Consider the following 21729-nt stretch of genomic DNA (forward strand, 5'->3'; position numbering starts at 1 on the left):
CTCTTGAATACTGCAGCAATTCTCTCAGATGTCTTCACAATCTTTTAAGCATGTCCTCTGAACTTTACATTTTTATCTACAATTACCCAATGATCATTTGCTTGTATAACATCACCAAATGAGTTGGAAGCATCCTATCTATGGATCCCAAATTTCAAAAACTTACATTTAGTTGCATCAAACTGATATTCCAATTTATTTTCTCATCTTTCCAGCATACGTAAATCCTCTAGAAGGATCAAAACTTCAGAACTCATTAATTCACTCAAGTTTCACATCATCAACAAACAACTGAATATCTCTTGTAGTACCATGACAATTTCACTGAGATAAAGATTGAACAGTAATGGTCCCAGAAGTGAACCTCTGGAACTCCACGTGATAGCCTGCTCTCATATCTATCTCAAAGAGCCAGTTATCAATCCAATCCCATGTCAGAGGTTTAATGGAGTAACATGGCACTGAGAAATGATTAAAAATACTACTACTACTACTAATAATAATAATAATAATTATTATTATTATTTAGGCCTCCAAGGAGTCAAAAGACTCATCAGGGGAGGTCCTTCCTAGGAAACACAAGTCTATCAAGACTCATCGTGGGAGGTCCCTCCTAGGAAACACAGTCCATAATACCACTCCTTAAACTCATTTACCATTCTCGCTCTCACCACTCTATCAGGCAATGCATTCCACAGTTCAACCACCCTCCATGCAAAGAAACCACTTTTCACCCTCTTGCTCACAGTTTCCTTTCGTAACTTCCAGGGATGGCCCCTTGTCATCACTCCTTCCCGCTGTTCAACCAAGCAAAATAACTCCCCAGTGTCAACCCTGTAACTACCTCTCAACAGTTTATAAAGTCTCAATCATATCACCTCTCCTTCTTCTATCTACCAAACTCTGCAGTCCACATTCCCTCAGCCGATCCTCATAACTAACATTGTACAGTCCTGAAACTGTCTTTGTTATCACCCTTTGTACCCTTTCCACAGTTAATTTATCCCCTTTAAATCCTGGGGACTAAATATGAGAACAATAGTCCAAGTGTGGTCTGATCAGGATCTTATACAACGGAATGATAACTTTTTTATCTCTGCAGGTCAGCGTCCTTCTCATTGTTGCAGCAATTCTCTGTGTTACCTTCACCACCTTTGCAATATATCCCCTAAATTTCAGGTTTTTATCAATCATCAACCCCAGATCTCTTGTCTCCCCTACTTCTGCCATTATAGCTCCTCCAATAAAGTATGCAGTGTTCCATCGATGTTTCCCAAACCTCAAGACCTTACATTTTGCTGCATTAAACTACATCCCATTCATTTGCTCATCTGGCTAGCTTATTCAAATGCTCCTGCAGGACTACCACATCTGCACTATTACTTTAATCCTTATTACTTATAATTCTTCGAACTGAATATCCCCCTGGATGATCATAATTCTAGTAGCAAGGCTTATACGTTGGTCATACATAACTGGTAATTAGTTTACGGAATTAACAACGTATATAAAGTATATTAATTAAAGGTAACTTTAATGAATAACTTCTATATTTCGGCAACGTTACGTTGCCATCTTCAGGAACATAAAGATATGGTATGTGCATGCAGGCACTTACAAAAGCAAATGAGGAAGAAAGCAAGAAACTAATATTGTTCTTAAAGTCCTAATGGTGCCCTCTGGCAGGCTAATTTGGTTGTCTTGGCAGTTGGGCTGAAGTTCTCATAATGTAAGTCTCCCAAATTTGGGGTAGTTTCATGCACCCAAATTTGTTGAGGTTAGGAACGTTTTTTAGAGCTGATGATGATTCCTTGAATAATCTTTCGTATTTAAACTTGCTTCGGTGTATTATTTTTGTTTTCTTCCAATGAATTCTATGGTGGGTATCTAAAGCATGGTCTGCCAGCCCAGAGGGGCTGTACTGGTGAAACCAGATGTAGTCTTTGTGTTCTGAAATCCTGATATTTGTTGTTCTGCCTGTTTGGCCAAAGTAGGACACTTTGCAGCTGCAAGGGACCTGGTATACACTAGGTAGGTCTAGGGGAAGTGGTTGGTCTTTGGTAGAGCAATAAGGGATGCCAACTTTTTATATGGTCTGTAACAAGAAGTAAGGTCATATTTTCTGAGGATATTGGTTATTTTCTCAGAGGTGCCCTGGATGTAGGGGATGGTGATAGACTTGGTGTAATCTTTATTGTGGAGGGGGGGTTGTGGTTTACAGGTTTTAGTATTTTTTGGATTTTTTTGGGGTTATAGTCATTGGCTAAGAAAGTGTTGTGGATGTGGTTTAGTTCAGTAGTTAGGGCCTTGTCATCTGAGCAGATTAATTTTGCCCTGTTATATAGTGTTTTTATAACCCCATATTGTTGTGAGGGGTGGGTGGGATTGCTGGTGAATGTATCTGCCAGTATGGGTGGGTTTTCTGTAAACAGAGAAAACCAAAGATCCATCAAGCTGGTGGGTGAGTAAAGGTGGGGGTGTTGGTTGTTTAAGTGTGTTAGGAAGGAGTGGAGTTAGTCTGAGCCATGTGGCCAAATAGCGAACACATCATCCACGTAAAGAAGCCAAATAGTGGGTTTTTGTGGGGCGGAGTTTAAGGCTTTCTCTTCAAAGGTCTCCATAAAGAAATTGGCCAAGGGTGGGGAAAGTAGTGAACCCATGGCTGTCCTCTCTATCTATCACCATCCCCTACATCCAGGGCACCTCTGAGAAAATAACCAATATCTTCAGAAAATATGACCTTACTTCTTGTTACAGACCATATAAAAAGTTGGCATCCCTTATCCGCTCTACCAAAGACCAACCACTTCCCCTAGACCTACCTGGTGTATAACCAGGTCCCTTGCAGCTGCAAATTGTCCTACTTTGGCCAAACAGGCAGAACAACAAATATCAGGATTTCAGAACACAAAGACTACATCTGGTTTCACCAGTACAGCCCCTCTGGGCTGGCAGACCATGCCTTAGATATCCACCATAGAATTCGTTGGAAGAAAACAATAATAATACACCGCAGCAAGTTTAAATACAAAAGATTATTCAAGGAATCATCATCAGCTCTAAAAAACGTTCCTAACCTCAACAAATTTGGGTGCATGAAACTACCCCAAATTTGGGAGACTTACATTATGAGAACTTCAGCCCAACTGCCAAGACAACCAAATTAGCCTGCCAGGGGGCACCATTAGGACTTTAAGAACAATATTAGTTTCTTGCTTTCTTCCTCATTTGCTTTTGTTAGTGCCTGCGTGCACATACCATATCTTTATGTTCCTGAAGATGGCAACGTGACGTTGCCGAAATATAGAAGTTATTCATTAAAGTTACCTTTAATTAATATACTTTATATACGTTGTTAATTCTGTAAACTAATTACCAGTTATGAATATTCCCCTGCAATCCACTGACAATGTCATTGATATAAAGGTTAAACAATATAGGTCCCAGTACTGAGCCCTGTGGGACCCCACTTGTAACCCTCTGCCTCCTTAAAACTGCTCCACCATACACAATCTCTGATACCTATCGGACAGCCAATCCTGAATCCATTTGACCAACCTGACCATTTAATTCTTCCAACATTTCATCTCACACATTGAGACACTGTCAGGGAGTAAAATATGAGACATAACACACACACACACACACACACACACACACACACACACACACACACACACACACACACACACACACACACACACACACAACAATGGGATGCAAAGTATACACTTGGTGGGGATTTTAAAGGAGGTAGAAGAGATGAGAAATCTGGGAGTGATGATGGACAAGGACCTGAAATGAAATTCAGGGGTCACATTGCACAAGTTATGAAGATGTCACATTGGATAATGGCAATGATGTGGATGACCCTGACATGCAGAAATAAAGAGGTTATGATGCAATTGTATAAGTCCTTGATCAGCCCCATATGGTTTATTGTGCACAAATGGTCACCGAGTTTTCATGGTGATGAGAATATGTTAGAAATGGTCCAGAGAAGATTCACAAAGGTGGTCAGTAGTCTTTGGAATGTGGAATATGAGGACAGATTAAGAGAATGTAAATTGCAAAGCCTCATGAATAGGAGGAGAAGGAGGGGATATGATTAAGACCTATAAGCTAGTGAGGGGTTATTATCAGGTGGACATGGAAGTCATTTTTCATAGAATGGGAGAGAGAGGGGAAGTAAAACAAGAGGCCATCGCTGAAACTGTATAAGGAGGGTGAGCAGAGGAGTGAGAAAAGGTTCTTTGCATGGAGAGTGGTTAGTAAGTGGAATGCATTGCCTGAGTGTGTTGTGAATGTAGGCACATTGAATCAGTTTAAGGCATGGTTGGGTGAGCACTGTGTGCGATAGTGTGGACCTCCCACAATCAATCTCTGACTCCATGGAGGTCAGATATTAATAATAATAATAAAATTACTGATCTCTTTTCCTTTGCTATTCATTCTAGATATTTCTCTTGGACACACAACATTTATAAACAGTCTGAAATTATGTCTGAAATCATTTATGTCTGAAATATTATGAAAACAAGCTCTCTACTTATCCCCCCGCCCTCTCAAGCCTTCTTGGAGAAGACATCATCCACATATATCTTAACCAGATATATGTGGATGATGTCTTCTCCATTTGGCCTCATCGCCCAGACACATTACACTCTTTCATTTCACACCTCAGTAGTCTTTACTCTAGAATCCACTTTACTATGGAAAAACAAACTAGCAATAGTTTAGCATTTCTTACCTTGGTAACATTCCTGCCTAATGGTAACCAGTCCTTTTCAATATACAGTATGCCCACCCCCCATAGGCAGATACATTCACAAACCTTCCTCTCATCCTCATCCTTTATTAAACATCCTCCTTAAACAATATGGTATCATTAAAACACTAGACCCTACAACCTATAACCTTTGTTCCAATGAGTTCTCTCTTACAGCAGAACTTAATCATATGTATGATGGAGCTCTGGCTCAAAAGAGGAGGGTAGCTAGTGGCATGACCCAGAGTTCTGTTCTTTGGCCCTTTCTATTTAATTTGTTTGTAAATGAGATATCATGTGTACTGACTGGGCATCTTCATTGTTTGTTGATGATGCAAAGTTGGGAAGAATTATAAGTTAGCAATGGTGATGTTAATTCCCTTTTGGAAGATTTGAATAGACTTTTTACTTGGAAAAAAGATCGGGTTGTAGTTTTAATATCAATAAGTGCAAGGTGTTTAATTTTGGAGTGCAGAAATATAAGGCTGTGTACTATATCACTGGTGCCATACAGCAGGAAGTGCATGATATTAGAGATTTGGGAGTGATGGTTGAGTAGACTGAAGTTTAGAGAGCATATTGCTAGTGTTGCAAAGGCTGCACATCGTAGTGCTGTTATGATAAGAGGTACTCTTACATGTAGGGATAAGGAAGTGGTTGTGCCACTGTATAAAACACTGGTCAGACCACACTTGGACTATTGTGCTCAAATCTGGTCATCTGGTTTTCGGTGTGATGTGGAGACTTAGGAGAGGATCCAGAAGTGAGTGACTAAGATAATATTTGGACTACTGGCTATGGAGAGAGTTTGAAAAAATATGGATTGCAGAGTTTGGTGGATAGGAGGAAAAGAGGTTATATGATAGAGACATTTAAGTTAGTGAGAGGATTTTATCAAAATAATCCTAATGAAATTATAAAAAGAATAGAAGGCGAGAGGGGAAATAACCAGAGGTCATCCTTGGAAGTTATGTAAAGAGTGTGGTGAAGCGGGATGCTAAGAGTAGATTTTTTACATAGAGAATTGTCAGTGAATGGAACGCATTACCAGAATGTGTTGTTAATGCAAGGAGTCTTAAGAATTTTAAAATTCCATATGAAAAATATGTTGTCAGTTGAATGAACCTCCCACAATGAGTCTGCTTTTCTAATGGCTACAATTCCCACAGTAGCAAAGAAATAATCAATTCTTCTCTCACTCCTCGACCTCTTCAGAAAGATTTTAGAATGCTATCATCATTCCCTATGTCTGATGCACTTCAGGAAAAATATTGTCAGAATCTTAAAGAAATGCAATTTCTGCATAGCTTTCAAGCCCACCAAAAGTTTGCTCTCCTTATACGTTCTATAACAGGCCGCTTTAGTATATAAAGTGCTCTGTTCCTGCAAGTTGGACTGCTATGGACACACACAGGAAGATTCACCAGCATCTTCATGGAAGAACACAAAAAATACATCTGCAGTAATAACTATGGTCAGTTGGGTCTGGCAGACCATCCTTCAAATACAATTCATAGAATCAATTTGAAAAAGTCCACCATGCTCCACTGCAGTAAATTTAGAAGAGAAAGTCTATTTTTGGAATTTGCAGCTGCTCTCAGAAATCAGCCTAATTTTAATAAATATGGTTGCATTAAACTTTCCAAAATATGGGAAACACTCATACTTTCCCATATTTTGGAAAGTTTCAGTTTACATCCTAGGCTGCTAACAAGTGCCCACAGATGGTGCCCCACCTAGTTAGCACTCTAGTCTTTCATCCATGTGTTTTACTTAGTTTTGTGTTTGCTTTAGTGTGTGTGTGTGTGTGTGTGTGTGTGTGTGTGTGTGTGTGTGTGTGTGTGTGTGTGTGTGTGTGTGTGTGTGTGTGTGTGTGTGTGTGTGTGACATCTCATTGTACTCCCTGTGCTCTTATTGTACTTTCCATATTTCATCTCAGTGACAGATGAAATATTGGAAGAATTAAATGTTATTTTTAATTCTTTCTCAGTGCTGTTTCACACCATAAAGCCTCTTACATCAGTTTCTACTAGCACTTAAGCCTCACCACATGGACCAATCCAATCCTCTCACTTGATATTCTGGCCCATATATTGCAGCTTGAAACCAACTTGTTATGTTCCACCCTATCAAATGCCTTTGAAAAAAAAAAAAAGAAAAGAAAAAAAAAGTCAGTGTATGTATGCCTTGCCCTCAATCCACTGCTCTTATTACTCTATTGTAAACGGTAACGACATTACTAAAAAGAAAAAAAAAAGAGTGCTCTTTAACAAATCCATGTTAGTCTGAATAAATGATACAAGTCCTTACCAATTTCTCCAAAATCTTTAACAAATATAGTAGAATGTAAATTTGCCTATAGGAGTTTGATAGATTTATTCTACCACAACTCTGATGAGTTCAATGGTACAATTACTTACACAGCACACCCTTAAAACACATGGTGAAATTCCATCTATTTCTTCTGATTTAGTGACATTTGGAATAGCACATATTTGGAATACATTCTCTTCATTCACTTTCTAACATTTCACCACTCCTTATCCATCTAGGAATAAAGTTTAATGTACCAGGATGGAATACTCTCAATGGATCATTAAATAGCTCATCTATTATATCTGCATTGGTCCCAAGTCCCATCTCCATCCAGCAAGTTAATTATCCACTATGATTTTTCCTTCTATTCACCACATAGCGAAAAATGCTCCTTTTGATTCTGCTTAGACTGGTCTCGTGTTATAATTTTTCTCTCCTTACAATACTAATCACTTTCCTAGCCTGAGCCTTATATTTTACTGTTCTCCACCTCTCTGTTTTTGTGCATTCCATAATCTTTTTTTTTTTTATCTGCAATTCCTCTTTAATTTCTCTTGTCTACCATTTGACTCCAAATCGCTTTATCTTCTTCACTTGCGGTATCATTGTGCCATTGCTGTCGACAATTTTTTCTTAAGTATTACCCATGCACTATTGACCCTTCTTCGTCTAAATTCTTTCATCCATTGTTCTGCTGCAAGCTGGTTTCTAAGTCTATGATAATCACCTGCCTTATAATTCTGCATCGATTCCTTCTGCTTTGATACCTCTACATGTATATTCATCCTCCAAGTCAGGACTGCATGGTCACTCTCACCAACTGGGGATAAGCATGATATCTTAGTCACAATCAGATTCACTGATGCTATGACCAAATCCAAAACTCTTGATCCTCATTTTCCTTCCACCATTTGCTGCCTAAGACAGTTGTCTGTCAAGGAATCCAAAAATTCAGTTCTCCTAGTAGTGAATGCTGCCTCTTCTGCCTAGTTTATATTGCTATAGTTGAAAATCCCATAATGATTACTCGTTTTGCACTTACCAAACTAATTTGCTGTAAACATTTTCTACTAATTTGCTGTAAACATTTTCTACTCATTTTCTACTGCAAACATTTCTACCCATTTATATTTACTGGTCTATAGCAACATTCCATTAAATAACGGTATGGCACAAAAAAAAAAAAAAAAGTACTGAACTTCGATACCCCCCTTCACTACATGCAGTATGAGATATGCCATTTGACTGCATGCACATTAATAGAAGAGCACATGTAAAATCTACATCATTGTATTTAACTATAGCAATGGTCTTGACGTTGGAAGAAAAGACATTTATTGTTGAGCATTATTTCATTCATACAGAGTGGTAGAGCAAATCATTCATGTCTGTGACATGTTTGTGAGCAGTTTGTTGATCCTTTCCATAAGCATGTCCCCATGCAATAGTGTCATCATTGCTTCAATCGAGAGGTTATGACAATATGTCCAGTAGATGTCACAATCCTTGTTCTTCAAGATGATAGAGAACCTTTGCATGCACTAGGAAACTGGTCCTGAAAGACAAAGTGCCCATTTCAAGCATGTAATCTACCATCATTAATGCTTTATTCGACCAGGATTCCACAGATAGTTGTGGATGTACATATCATCAGTATATAATAACTTGTAGTTATTCAGTACTGTTTTTTTTTTGGAAACTGGTCCTGAAAGCACTAGGAAACTGGTCCTGAAAGACAAAGTGCCCATTTCAAGCATGTAATCTACCATCATTAATGCTTTATTCGACCAGGATTCCACAGATAGTTGTGGATGTACATATCATCAGTATATAATAACTTGTAGTTATTCAGTACTGTTTTTTTTTTGCCATATTGTGTCTTGTTTTATAAATCTCTGTCTCACACCATATACTATCAAAGCCATAAATGTTATTTCCACTGTGATTCTCGACTCTTAGAGTGCACATTTCATCTGTTATCATGAGTAACACTTCACCACAATGTTTACTTCTCTATCCTGCTGATATATGCTATGCCATTCAATTTCTCACTCTGTTGTATATTGTACTTGTTTTTACAAACATTTCCCCACTGAAGAATTAATGGGCTTCTCGTCAGACAAAAGATTCCAAAAATATTATCACTTCATTGAAACTTTGCACTGGAATTAGCTGTTTCAAATGTGAGGAAATTATTTAAGCACTAAACTCTAGGTTTGTGATGGGCTCATCATTCACCAGTGTTTGCCACACATACACATACACTGAGTAATTTTAAGAAAATTCTCAAAACATTCTCTACGTAAAACCTGAAAATACTATACTTTCTATCTAGATTAGATTGCCTGTAAATTCAAAGTAAATACTCTAATAAATTATAATAAAAACTTTCTTTTTTTGCTGCCATATGGTAACACATCCAACTGTAATTTTACCCTCTGGTTGATGATGATAAGTATTTAGGCATTTTATTACCTAAAAAGAACCATCCTTCAGTCACTCACTGACTCCCCAGATTGAATATAAATTGCCTGTAAATACTGCAGAAATGTAGGCAGTATATCACAAAGAATCATTTGGATGTTGAAGAACATTGACAAAAACACACACTGTGGTTCAGGGTGTGAGGATTAGATTTTTTTTTTTTGTTTGTTTTGCTTGTAGAGTGGTGAATGTGTGGACTGTGTTGTTAAAAGGAGCAATGATAAGCATTGTTTGAATGAGTTCCTGGGACTCCATGATGATGCCCTGTTGAGAATAATGATGTTGAATTTTTAACAGCAGTTATTTAATTTGACTAACCATTCTTGAGTATTTATTTATTTGTTTAAGATTTTAAGAGGATAATGTCATCTGCATAGAATAAGGATTAAGCATAAGATTTCTTATTTTAATGTTGGGTTTAATACCACTTTCTGTAATGATGTGGTCTATACAGATGATTTTAAATAAAAAGTGGAGATGCAGTCCTGCTTTATGCTTGGTTTTACATAAACCACCTTCTGTACATATCCCAAGTAGATGTGTAAGCTCTTTTGAGTTTTATATATGTTTGAGAAAATAGCAAAATCGTTGATAATGTTTTTTTTTTTTTTTAATAACTTTTAAAATATAACAGCAATTAGGAATCTTGATGGAGTGTTTTATCTAAATGGAAATTGGAGGATAGATTATCCTAGAGAACTAAGAATTGCTGGAACCACTTTTTTTTATGAAAAAAAATTACAAGGCATTTCAGCACCAGAATCGTTGAGAGCACGTGGACCTACAATAGAGCCTATATTTATAGTGGTAAGTCCATTCTTCTATTCTTAGTCTGTTATAATAATAATGTAAGTTAAACAAGCCTCTATCAGCTAGGAAAAACTGAACAAAATTGCAGAACTGCTAATTATAATTGTAATTAGGTGTAGTTTGAAAAATTCATATGTACCTATTAGATTCCATTGTCGATTTGTTTGTTTGTGCACATTATATCTCAGCTCTGGCTAGGTGGAATTTTATTGAAATTTAATATCCAGAACTTTACATAAAAATTTATATGTACCATCTTAATTTTTCTTCCCTTTAATTTGTTTGTACCTGCAAATTTTGGCTCACTGTTTAGAAAGTTAGTAACAAAGCAGTAATCCACTTTAACTGGATTGACTTTAATAATAAAATTTGGGAATGAGTATGCTCACTAAATTATGTCAGAATGAAATTATATGTATGGTGGATACAAACAAAAGAATGTGAAAGAATAAAAAGAAAGATAGTGGAAAGAAAGAAGTAGTAAATAACTCAAGAATAGCACTGTATGGAGATTCTGTCCTAAAAGGTGTGGTTGATGAGGGGTGCACTGGGTATGTTTTCCAGGAGGGAAAATAAACAGGGTGATTGAGGCACTAGATATGAGAAGTGTGTGAGGCAATTACTAGTTGTAGTTGGGACATATGATTTGGTTGGGCATAGGAAGAACTTAAGATTGGATATCAGCAGAATATTGAAGAGTGAAAGACAACAGTGTGGTAGTTTGTGTGTTACTGCAGTATGAAAATTATGAGTTATGGTAGAGAGCAAAGATCTTGTTTGAAATGTTAGCAAAATTGTGTGGAGAGAAAGGAGTGCAGTTTGTGAACATGTGGCACAAGTTTGAGGGATGAATGGAGCTGTATAAGAGAAATGGACTGCATTGGAATGGTTTTGGAGTTAGTCATTTGGGAAGAATGTGGCTGGAGAGAGAGAGACGTGTAATGAGTTGTGCAAACAGGTAATTAAGAGAAGCTCAGGAGACAGCTTGCAGGTGTTTCATGGAATGAGGAATTTGCTGAAAAGAAGATCAATGCTGATTGGGTGATATTCAATAATCTAGTAGAAGCAATGTCTAAATGTATTCCAAAGGTTAGAAGGTTAAATAAGGTAGGTGCGAAATCGATGACTGAAGAGATTAATCATGTGATACAGAGAAAAAAGGCATTATGGAACCAGCACAAGATGAGTATTAATAATAAATTCTATTAGAATTACAAAGAACAGGCAAGGAGGGTGACTTGGTTGGTAAGGGTAACAAAAGTGCAGTATGAGCAGCAGTTAGCTAATGAAGCTGAAAAAATACTAGGAAGTTCTTTCAATATGTAGCCAGCAAAAAAAAAAAAAATCGAGATATTTAATGAGCAGTTCATGAAGGTATTTCATCTGTTGAAAGTTTTTCCAGTTGTTCATATTATAAATTAAAGATGCCAAGAAATTATATTCTTGGTTTGATCCTTTATCCAAGTGTAAACAAACAGCATGTGAAGTAACTTCATGACTGAGCAACATTGCTAAGAGTTGGAGAGACTGACTGTAAGTGAGCAAGAAGAATTATGGGGAATTGAGCAACTTGATGTATGTAATGCTGTGGGAGGTGGTGATATATCACCACATATTTTGAAGGAATGTGCCAGGGAGTTTCATCTGACATCCCATGTTACAGACAAATATAGTCATATTTGTTTATTATGAGTCTTACATTGGGTCAAGGTTCAAAGGAGTGGAAGGAAAGCAAGATTATGGTGCTTCATAAGGGGAGGTGACTGAATTCAAGCATCAAGTTATAAGCCTATCTATGTGTGTCAATTGTTGTTCTTAAAGTTGCAGAGGCTGGTGAGAATCAGGATCCAGAATTGGGTTGATAACTGGTATTATCTTTGATGTATAGCATGGATTTGCTGAAGATAGGTCATGTTTTACTAATCTACTTACTTATCATAATAAGGTAGCAACTTCATTGGACAAAGGAGATGAATACACAGTTGTATACTTAGATTTTGCCAAGCTTTTAATAGATTACTGCATGATAAGTTGATAGTCAAACTAGATTGGATGGGGTTGGATATTAGACTAGTGCATTGGATTGAAGATTGGCTGTTTTATAGGTATCAGCAAGTTATGTATGGGAGAGCAATATCCCTGAAGAGGAAGGTCACCAGTGGTGTGCCTCGGTGGTCTGTTTTAGAGCTATTGCCATTTAACCTCTATGTTACTGATATTGGAGAAGATTTGGATGGGGATATTCAGTTGTTTGCAGATGATGCAAAGTTGAGACGAACTATGAGATGTATAGTAGATGTTGTGGCCTTACAAGAAGACTTGAATAGTTTGAATGAATGGACACAGGAGAGGGGATGCCAGTTGAAGTGGGATGTAGAATTTATTAGTTGTTAGGATATATTATTGGAGGTAGATAAAATAAGAGATCTTGGGGTAATGGTGTATTATGATCTAAAATTTAGAGGATACATTGCCAAAATTGTGAGGACGACACATTGGATTCTGGGAATGATGTGGAGGACACTGACATAGAAGTAGAAGCAAAGAGATTCTTCTTTCATTGTATAAGGCCTTGATTAGACCACATATGGACCATGGACCATTGTACTCAGATTTGCTCACCTAGTTTGCAAAAGGATGAAGAGATGTTGGATGAAGAGGTGATTGACTAAGGTAGTTTCTGATCTTTGGAATGGTAAATATGAGGAAAGGTTGAGAAGATGGAATTTAAAGAATAGTGGATAGGAGGAAGACGTATGATATGATAGAGTAGAGGACTGGGGCAACAGTCCTGAAGATACTTCAGGCACAAACTTTGTTTGCTTACACTTGGATAAAGGATTAAACTAAATATATAATTTATAGTATTAGCAAGTGAAAAAACTTCCAACATCTTTCTCTAATCCATAGTAATTTAACAATAAGGTGTGACACCTTTTGGCAACTCATATATGGAAATATGACTTCTGCATTGCTTCAACCTTGGTATCACCTCTGGGGTCTGGCTCCCACTGAAAAGACCTCAATAAAGATCAAAACTGGTCTGGGTAGTGACCCTTCCCATAATGCCCACCTTTATCACGAGTTGCCCCAGTCCTGAAGATACAGGACCAAACTTTGTTTGCTTACACTTGAATAAAGGATTAAACTAAATATATAATTTATAGTATAACCAAGTGAAAAAACTTCCAGAATCTCTATTGTGTTGTGTCTTTTCCTCCTATCTGCTAAATTCTGTAATTTGCATTCCTTTAATAACCTAGCTCCACAGCAAACATTTCAGAATTCTTGTATAATTAGCTTTGGTCATCTCTGTGCCTTTTCTGATGTTTCCGTATCAACATGAAAACTAGATGACGAAATCTGAGCACCATTGTTCAAGTGTGGTCTGACCAGTGCTTTATACAGTGGCACACTACCTTCTTATCCTTTCATGTTATTTTGCTCCATATTCATGTGTTGAGGCTTAAGTGCTGGGAGGACATCATGTTGGAGGTTTAATGGAATATTTACAGCACTAGGAAAGGATTAAAGACTAATTTTAATGCTTTCAATGTTTCTTCTCAGTCACTGAGACATTTCAGGGATTACATATAACTCTTGTAACACACTCAAATACAACACAATACTAAGTGAAACACGTTAGTGACTCTAAAGTCCTATCTAGGTGGTGCACCCTCTATGAGTAATTGTAGGCAGCCTTGAATGTAAAGTGGAACCTCTGATAATGTTTCCCAAATTTTGGGAAGTTTTATGTAACCGTATTTATTTAAATTCGGATGATTTCTTAGTACCGCCTCAGATTCTAAAAACAGTCTTTCTTTTTTGAATTTACTATGGTGAAACATAGTGTTTTTTTTCAGGAGATCCTGTGGATTGTATCCAAAACATGGGTCTTCAAGGCCAGATTGACCATCTATGGTCAGTCTAGCCTTGCAGTGCAGTTTTTGCAATACTTGCAATGTCCTCTTTAAACTTAATTCTACTGTTAACACCATCATTCCAGATCTCATCTACCTTCTGAAGAACATTTCCATCAATATAATACACATCCTTATACTTCTGCACTCCAAAATGCAACAATTTGCACTTGTTAACATTAAAAACTACAGTCCCATTCCTTCGCTCAGACTAAAAGTTTGTTTAAATCTTCCTTAAGGAGTTAATATAAGCAGTGCTCCTTATAAATCTCTCCAAATTGTATCATCAGCAAATAACTGAAGATCCGAATCATTACCAAATAAATTAAACAGTGCGGGGGGGGGCTTAACTCTGGGTCACACTGCTGGTTATCCTCCTTTTTTTAAGATACTACTCCATAATACACAACTTGCTGATATAATTAATAGAGTTAATGTTCAATTTAAACAATATACTATCCATTTCCATTCTCTGCATCTTGTACACCAACCTATCATGAGGTAATCTATCAAGTGCTTTTGCAGAGTATAATAATATCACTGTATATGAATCTGTCTTATCTAACATACTTGTTACTTTATCATAAAATGCAAGTAGATTGCTACCCTTTATGAACCCATGCTGGCCATCATAATGAATCTTCACTAAATATTGTGCCTAAATAGCTTAAATGTTTTGCTCATTCTATAGGTTCACCATTCAGGATGTAGTTGATATTTTCAATGTTTCTGCCTATTTTTAATTGTCTTTGTCTTTTTATTACTGATTTTCATACCAAATTTATTACAACTGTTATTCAGTTTAGTCAGGAAATCTTGCAGACTTGTACTGGATTTATTCAGAAGTATAACATCATCTGCACAAAGAGAAGCGCTAAGATTAACATCATATAATAGCTAAGATTTGATATCATATTTAATACCACTTTTCTTCATAATGTGATCTGTATAGATAATGACCCATTTACACCATATAATTGTAGCATTTTGAAGAGGTTTCCTCTTGGCACCTTGTCATATTCCTTTCCCAGGTCAACAAAACTTAAATACAAATCCTTGTTATATTCCCAAGATTTCTCAACTATTTGTCTTAAAGTGAAAATCTGATCCTGACCATCTATATTTGGCCTGAATCCAGCTTGTTCTTCAACAAGCTTCCCTTCTGCAATTTTTGTTAGTCGTTTCTCAAGTATATTTGCAAACCTGTACTATTATCCCAATAAATATCTAATTTGTGCTTATCTCAACTTCACATCGAATGCCCAGAAAGTCAATTTCTACTGTTTTCACCGGGTTACACATGAGGGGGAGGCACAACTCTTCTGAACTCATCAGTAATATCCCACCCTTCTCTTTTATCTGTTACATTATTTAGAAAAATGCTATAACAGTCATATTCTATTCCTGTGAGTACAACCTTCTACGTTAGCACCACATCACACGGATGCCAGTTATTTGCAGACTGCTGTATCAAGTCCATAAATGCTACACCCTTATTCCTTATGCTACTTGTATTTGTGTATAAGGACAGTAGTTCTCTCCTGGTTCCCTCTTCTGCATTTCCTCTCTTCTTCCCCCCCCCCCTCACATTCACTCTTCCTATCATTATTCTTCTCTGACATACTTTTGACACCTGCTCAAATTGCATTTTGTTTACTATATTGTGCCCATACAGTATTACACTACTTTCCACCATTTTACTGCAATCATTCATCTTCAACTGATTGCAGTAAAATTGTATTGCCAATGGTGTTACTGCAATGGTATTGCAGTAATACCTTGCTTTTTATGCTTCCAACTGCCAGTCTCCTTACCCTATTCCTTACCTTCCCACAGTTCCTTACCCTATTATTGAGTACTTTGTTGCTGTTGCTCCTATTAAGGTCATTCCTGTATCCTTATATTGTCCTCCTTTATCATTTATCTCATACCAATTCTGGTATCTTACACTCATAATTTTATCATCTAGTCTTTGTGTCTCTGACTGACTACACACACTTTCTTATTCTCATCAAAATCCTGCCTCATACTATAACTCCACTTCAATTTAGACCATCTGTAACAAGCAGTTCTCTCCTGCTTTCAAATCTTCCCCATATATCTACATACTCAAGTCCTCTCCTCATGTATTTTGTAGCTCTTATGCCATTCATAGTCATTGCTCTTCTCCTCAGCTTACTACTATCATGCCTTGGCAACATACTCACAGTTCTCCCTCTCATAGACTTCTGCTTCACTATCTCTAGCAACAACACTTGCAGATCTCATGTTACCTCATTCACACTTCCTCACACATTTGTTCCTGTCAACATAGTTACTCTTCTGCATTTCCTCTCTTCATTTTTTTTCTACATTCACTCTTCCTAATCATTGCTCTTCTTTGACATACTTTTGACACCTACTCCAGTTTTCATTTTATTTGCTATATTGTGCCCATACAGTATTACACTACTTTCCACCATTTTACTACAATCATTCATCTTTGACTCATCTACCATTGGCATCTTCCTTCTTATGCCGTCAACTGCCAGTCTCCTCTCTTAAAGTCTGTCCTGTGTCAGTCTGCACATGTCAAAATATGTTCCTCGACCTTACCAATTATTTTTTATCATCCTCACTCTTGTTCGTATCTTTCATATACTAGTGTGTATCATTCACCACATTTATACCATATTTGCTATTCCTGCATTTCATGATGCTCATATCACTTATGTCAATCACACCACCATGAACTGTTTCTTTCACTATATTATATGCTCAGTTTTTAATAATTTTTTTATTGTTCGTTTGCTGCTCTTTCATATTACCTGTCTTTGCTATTACACTAATACATCGCATCATCCATCAACTCTATGCATTCAAGGTGCATTTGCACGCGCACGCACACACACACACACACACACACACCTTCCATCTGTCTAACATGACATATCTATGTAATTAAATGAGTATGTATATCCCTCACATTTCATGAAATGTCTAAAATCAAAATGTAAGTTATTAATAGACAGAGAAGCTGTTATCTTTCTTTCAGTGCCCGTTGGTATATGTTGCTCAACCTTTAATCAACCAATAGATATATATAATATATAAAAAATATAGTTTTTTTTTTTTTGTAATGAAATTCATCAGTATCAGAGATGCTTGCATCATAGCTCATTTGTATGCTGCTAGGAAGTGCTGCCACAGTAGTTGGTTGAACATGTGAATTGGTTTCAAATTGAAGAAAACTCTGAATATTGCATGAAGTCTGTATTATAACATGTTATTCAGTTGCTGTTCTGTTTGATTAACCCAGTCTATGATTATAACGTGAACTTTTATTGCATTAGATCGTGACAACCAGCATCATTTCTGATGATCATTTATTTCTTCATGGCTTTAATTCCAGTTTGAGTTGCTAAATAACTTCCAATATCAAAAGGATGCTATGTGAAGTGCTGACAAACTTCTATCTTTATTTTGCTGTTTAATTGGTTTTTATTTATATAACCAGGTGTATTATTATTATTATTATTATTATTATTATTATTATTCCTGATACCTCCAAGGAGTCCGAAGACTCATCGCGGGAGGACATCTTCAACTGTCTCTACACCTTACCTCTACTACGAATCAACGCCATCTACCGCCCACCTCCAACACCACCACAACTAGTAATTTTTGTCTGTAAATTGCGTGTGTTCTGAAGGGCCGATTTGTATGTATGCGGGATGAAAAACCCGAGTTTCCGGGAGAAAAAACCCTGCTACCTCCGTATGAGATCGGCTAACTCACCATCGATTGAAATCGACCAGATAAAGATTCCTCCTGTCGCGACGAGAATCGAACTTAGGCCTATTCCAATCGAAGGGCGCAATGTACCGTCGTTCTTCCAATTGTGCTACGGAGGTATATTTAAGTTTATTATTCAGAATTAATCTTAAATTTAACTTTAAATTTGAAAACTAATATTTGCATTAAGTTTATTAATTAGATAACATAAAAAAATGTTCTGTTTACTGCCAGCATCAAAACCATTTGTAGTGTTGAATTTGCATTTGTGCTCAAACGGATAGTCTAACAATCTTTAAGTTATGCTGATTAGTCTAACATTCTCAATGATTTATGATATAATACAGATTTATATGTCATATGATTTTTTTTTGTTAGCTTCTCTATCAGGAAAAGAACCGAGGAGTAAGTTATGAATATTCAGTTCCTGTTGGTGTTAGCACTTCTCAACCTGATACTTATTCTTGGAACTTCGGAGATTATGGGGACTGTTCTCAGACATGTGGGGGAGGTAATTAGCCTTTCTAAATAGAGAGAGAGAGAGAGAAAGAGAAATCAGAAATAATATTAAATTTTTAATTTTTAGTATTTCTGATAATAATTAAAAAAACTAATCATAAATCTTGTTAACAAAGAGTTTTTTTAACTTTTCTTAATCCTTCTTTAATTAAGATTTATGAAGAATAAAATCATTAGAACAAATTCAGCATTATCAGTCCACTACTTTTATTTGACAAAGATATTCACAAGGATGCAATTTTATGAATTCAGTCATTAAATCAAATTAATAATCTTAGAAAGACTACAGGGAATATGGAGTAAATAATGTTAGACCAAGGACAAAAGTCAGTGCAGAGCACAAATAGGTAAGTGTTGGTACAAAAAAGATTAACGGTATGGATGATGATGATTTATGGTTTTAATGGTGCAAGGACAGCAAAGGTTATACTGTGTCACATCAGAGGTTATAGTAGCACACAGGGTAAGACAATCACAAATATCCATGCTTGAAGCAGGATTCAAACCCATGACCTGTTGGTTGGAGAGTGGGTAGTATGCTAACCACTCAGACAACCAGGCCAGCAAAAGTAGGGAAGTGAGTATGACTGATGGCATGATAGTGTGAATAAAAGTGAGAAAGAGGCTGTCAATGCCAGAATGAAAACTAGTGCATGTGCAATAAAAGCGATTTGAAAGATGATGATGAAAGTGATTTGAAGATGATACATTTGCAGAATGAAATCACAAGAATATTGGATATGAATGAAAGGATACAAGAGAGTGGGTGATGGTTCTAGGAATGAAAGGATACAAGAGAGTGGGTGATGGTTCTAGGAATAAACAATTTTCCTAATGGTTAGAAGGAGAATCAAAAATGGATATCAAGAGGTTATTGAGGAGAGTAAAAGATAACATGGTAAGAAAGTTAGTGTCCCAAGGTATGACAGTGATGAGTTTAGATAGCAAAACTCATGAATGGTATGTTGTCAGAACTGGAGGAGAAAGAAGTACGTTTGTGGAAATGTATAGAGTGGCGACAAGGGAGTTTATTATGTGGAAATGTGGAGGCAAATTTATCTAGTGAATAAGAAAAGTGGAATCATTATGGATGATTTTACTCATAGTAATATAGACTGGAAAGAAGATTATAGCACTTGAGGGACAACAAAAATGAATTTCTCGACTTTTGAAGCTTGGCTTATGAATATATATTTAAGGAGGAGCTAAGAGGCTCAATAGCCATAGATTTTATTATTTCATTCAAGGATGTAATGTACATGGGTTGGTGAATCTCTATTCAGTTAATGAAAATGAGGCATGGATTGATCATCTGAGTTATGGTGGTGACCAGAAATATTAGGAGTTCTGTGAGGGAAAAGCCAGTGGTGATGAGGTTAAATAAGGTCAGAATAAACTGGATAAATGAAGAGATTAGACATAAAAGCTGAAAAAAAAAAGGCATTATGGAGATAGTAATGATGAGTAGTAATAATTGATTGTGTGGAGTACAAAGAGTAGACCAGAAAGGTAACATGTTTTATAAGGATAGCAAAAGCTCAGCATGAGCAGAAACTAGCATTCAGGGTCAAGAAAAAATCCCACACAGTTCTTTCAGTATATGATCAATAGAAGAAAGCATGCTTATGGATTGGTAACCACTTTTGGAGGATATAGTTGAAATAATTCAGGAATACTTCTATCATACATTATTTACACATAAACACAAGAAGTAATATTTATTAAATATTCTGCCAAATATTTCAGTTTGAAACTAACAAACTATCATCAGTAGCCTGAACAACATTTTTACAAGATAGATAATAAATAAGGTCAGAATAAACTGGATAAATGAAGAGATTAGACATAAAAGCTGAAAAAAAAAAGGCATTATGGAGATAGTAATGATGAGTAGTAATAATTGATTGTGTGGAGTACAAAGAGTAGACCAGAAAGGTAACATGTTTTATAAGGATAGCAAAAGCTCAGCATGAGCAGAAACTAGCATTCAGGGTCAAGAAAAAATCCCACACAGTTCTTTCAGTATATGATCAATAGAAGAAAGCATGCTTATGGATTGGTAACCACTTTTGGAGGATATAGTTGAAATAATTCAGGAATACTTCTATCATACATTATTTACACATAAACACAAGAAGTAATATTTATTAAATATTCTGCCAAATATTTCAGTTTGAAACTAACAAACTATCATCAGTAGCCTGAACAACATTTTTACAAGATAGAATGCAAACAATTGAATTATTCAAAATAGTACGATCCGTGTGATGTTAAATCGCTAATAGCATTATGCCTCACTGAAGAAAAGGTTAATCATAAAAGTGATTATAAAATAATTATGTAATTTATATTATCATCAAAAAAATGAATTTATAATATCATACTAAACAGATCATTAGATAGATGTAGCATCCAGTGGTTTATTAGGATCTATCTTGTAGTGTAGTGCAATAAAAAATCAAGCTGATGTTGAAAGTTTGCAGGAGGATTTAAATAAGCTGGTAAAATGGGCAAAAGAAAATGGATGTCAGTTCAATGTGGAAAAGTGTAAAGTCTTGCATTTTGGGATTAAAAGATTACCAGCTGTGTACTACATCGATGGAAAGGTACTCCAAGAGATTGATGAGGCTAGGGACTTAGGGGTATTGGTAGATAAGGAGATGAAGTTCAGAGGACACATTGCTAAGGTGTCCAAGATTGCACATAGGATTACTTGGTTGTTGAGGAACACACTGACATCCAGAGATAAAGAGGTTATTATTCCCCTTTATAAAGCATTGATACTTCCACATTTGGATTACTGTGCTCAGGTCTGGTCACCTGGATTCCTTGGAGATGAGGAGGCTGTGGAGAGGGTTCAGAGAAGAGTGACCAAGTTGGTGAGTGATATAAAAAATGCTCCCTACATTGATAGATTGAGAGCTTGTGGATTGCAGAGATTGGTTGATAGGCGAAGAAGAGGGGATATGATAGAAACATTCAAATTACTAAAAGGTTTTTATAGGATTGATGCAGGGGAAATGTTTCAGCTGTGTGATAGTGATGGAAGAACAAGAGGTCATCTCTGGAAATTAAAGAAGAGTGTGGTTAACAAAGGCGTCAGAACAAGGTTTTTTGCCTGGAGGGTGGTGAATGAGT

General features: G+C 36.4%; 1 protein-coding gene across 4 annotated transcripts in view; it reads left to right on the forward strand.

Annotated features, from left to right (window-relative positions):
• The window catches only part of LOC150097613 (papilin-like), a 1184257-nt gene that overhangs the window by 347683 nt on the left and 814845 nt on the right, over positions 1–21729 (forward strand). For all 4 annotated transcript variants that reach the window (XM_090407770.1, XM_090407771.1, XM_090407772.1 and 1 more), the window contains 2 exons: positions 10203–10375; positions 18451–18583. In XM_090407770.1, the coding sequence (XP_090263896.1) occupies positions 10203–10375; positions 18451–18583 (306 nt within the window). The remainder of the gene's footprint in view (positions 1–10202; positions 10376–18450; positions 18584–21729) is intronic.

The sequence above is a fragment of the Typopeltis vanoorti genome, chromosome 17 (genome assembly GCF_054136105.1).
Source record: "Typopeltis vanoorti isolate ZY-2024b chromosome 17, IOZ_Tvanoo_1.0, whole genome shotgun sequence".
NCBI classification, from domain to species: domain Eukaryota; kingdom Metazoa; phylum Arthropoda; class Arachnida; order Uropygi; family Thelyphonidae; genus Typopeltis; species Typopeltis vanoorti.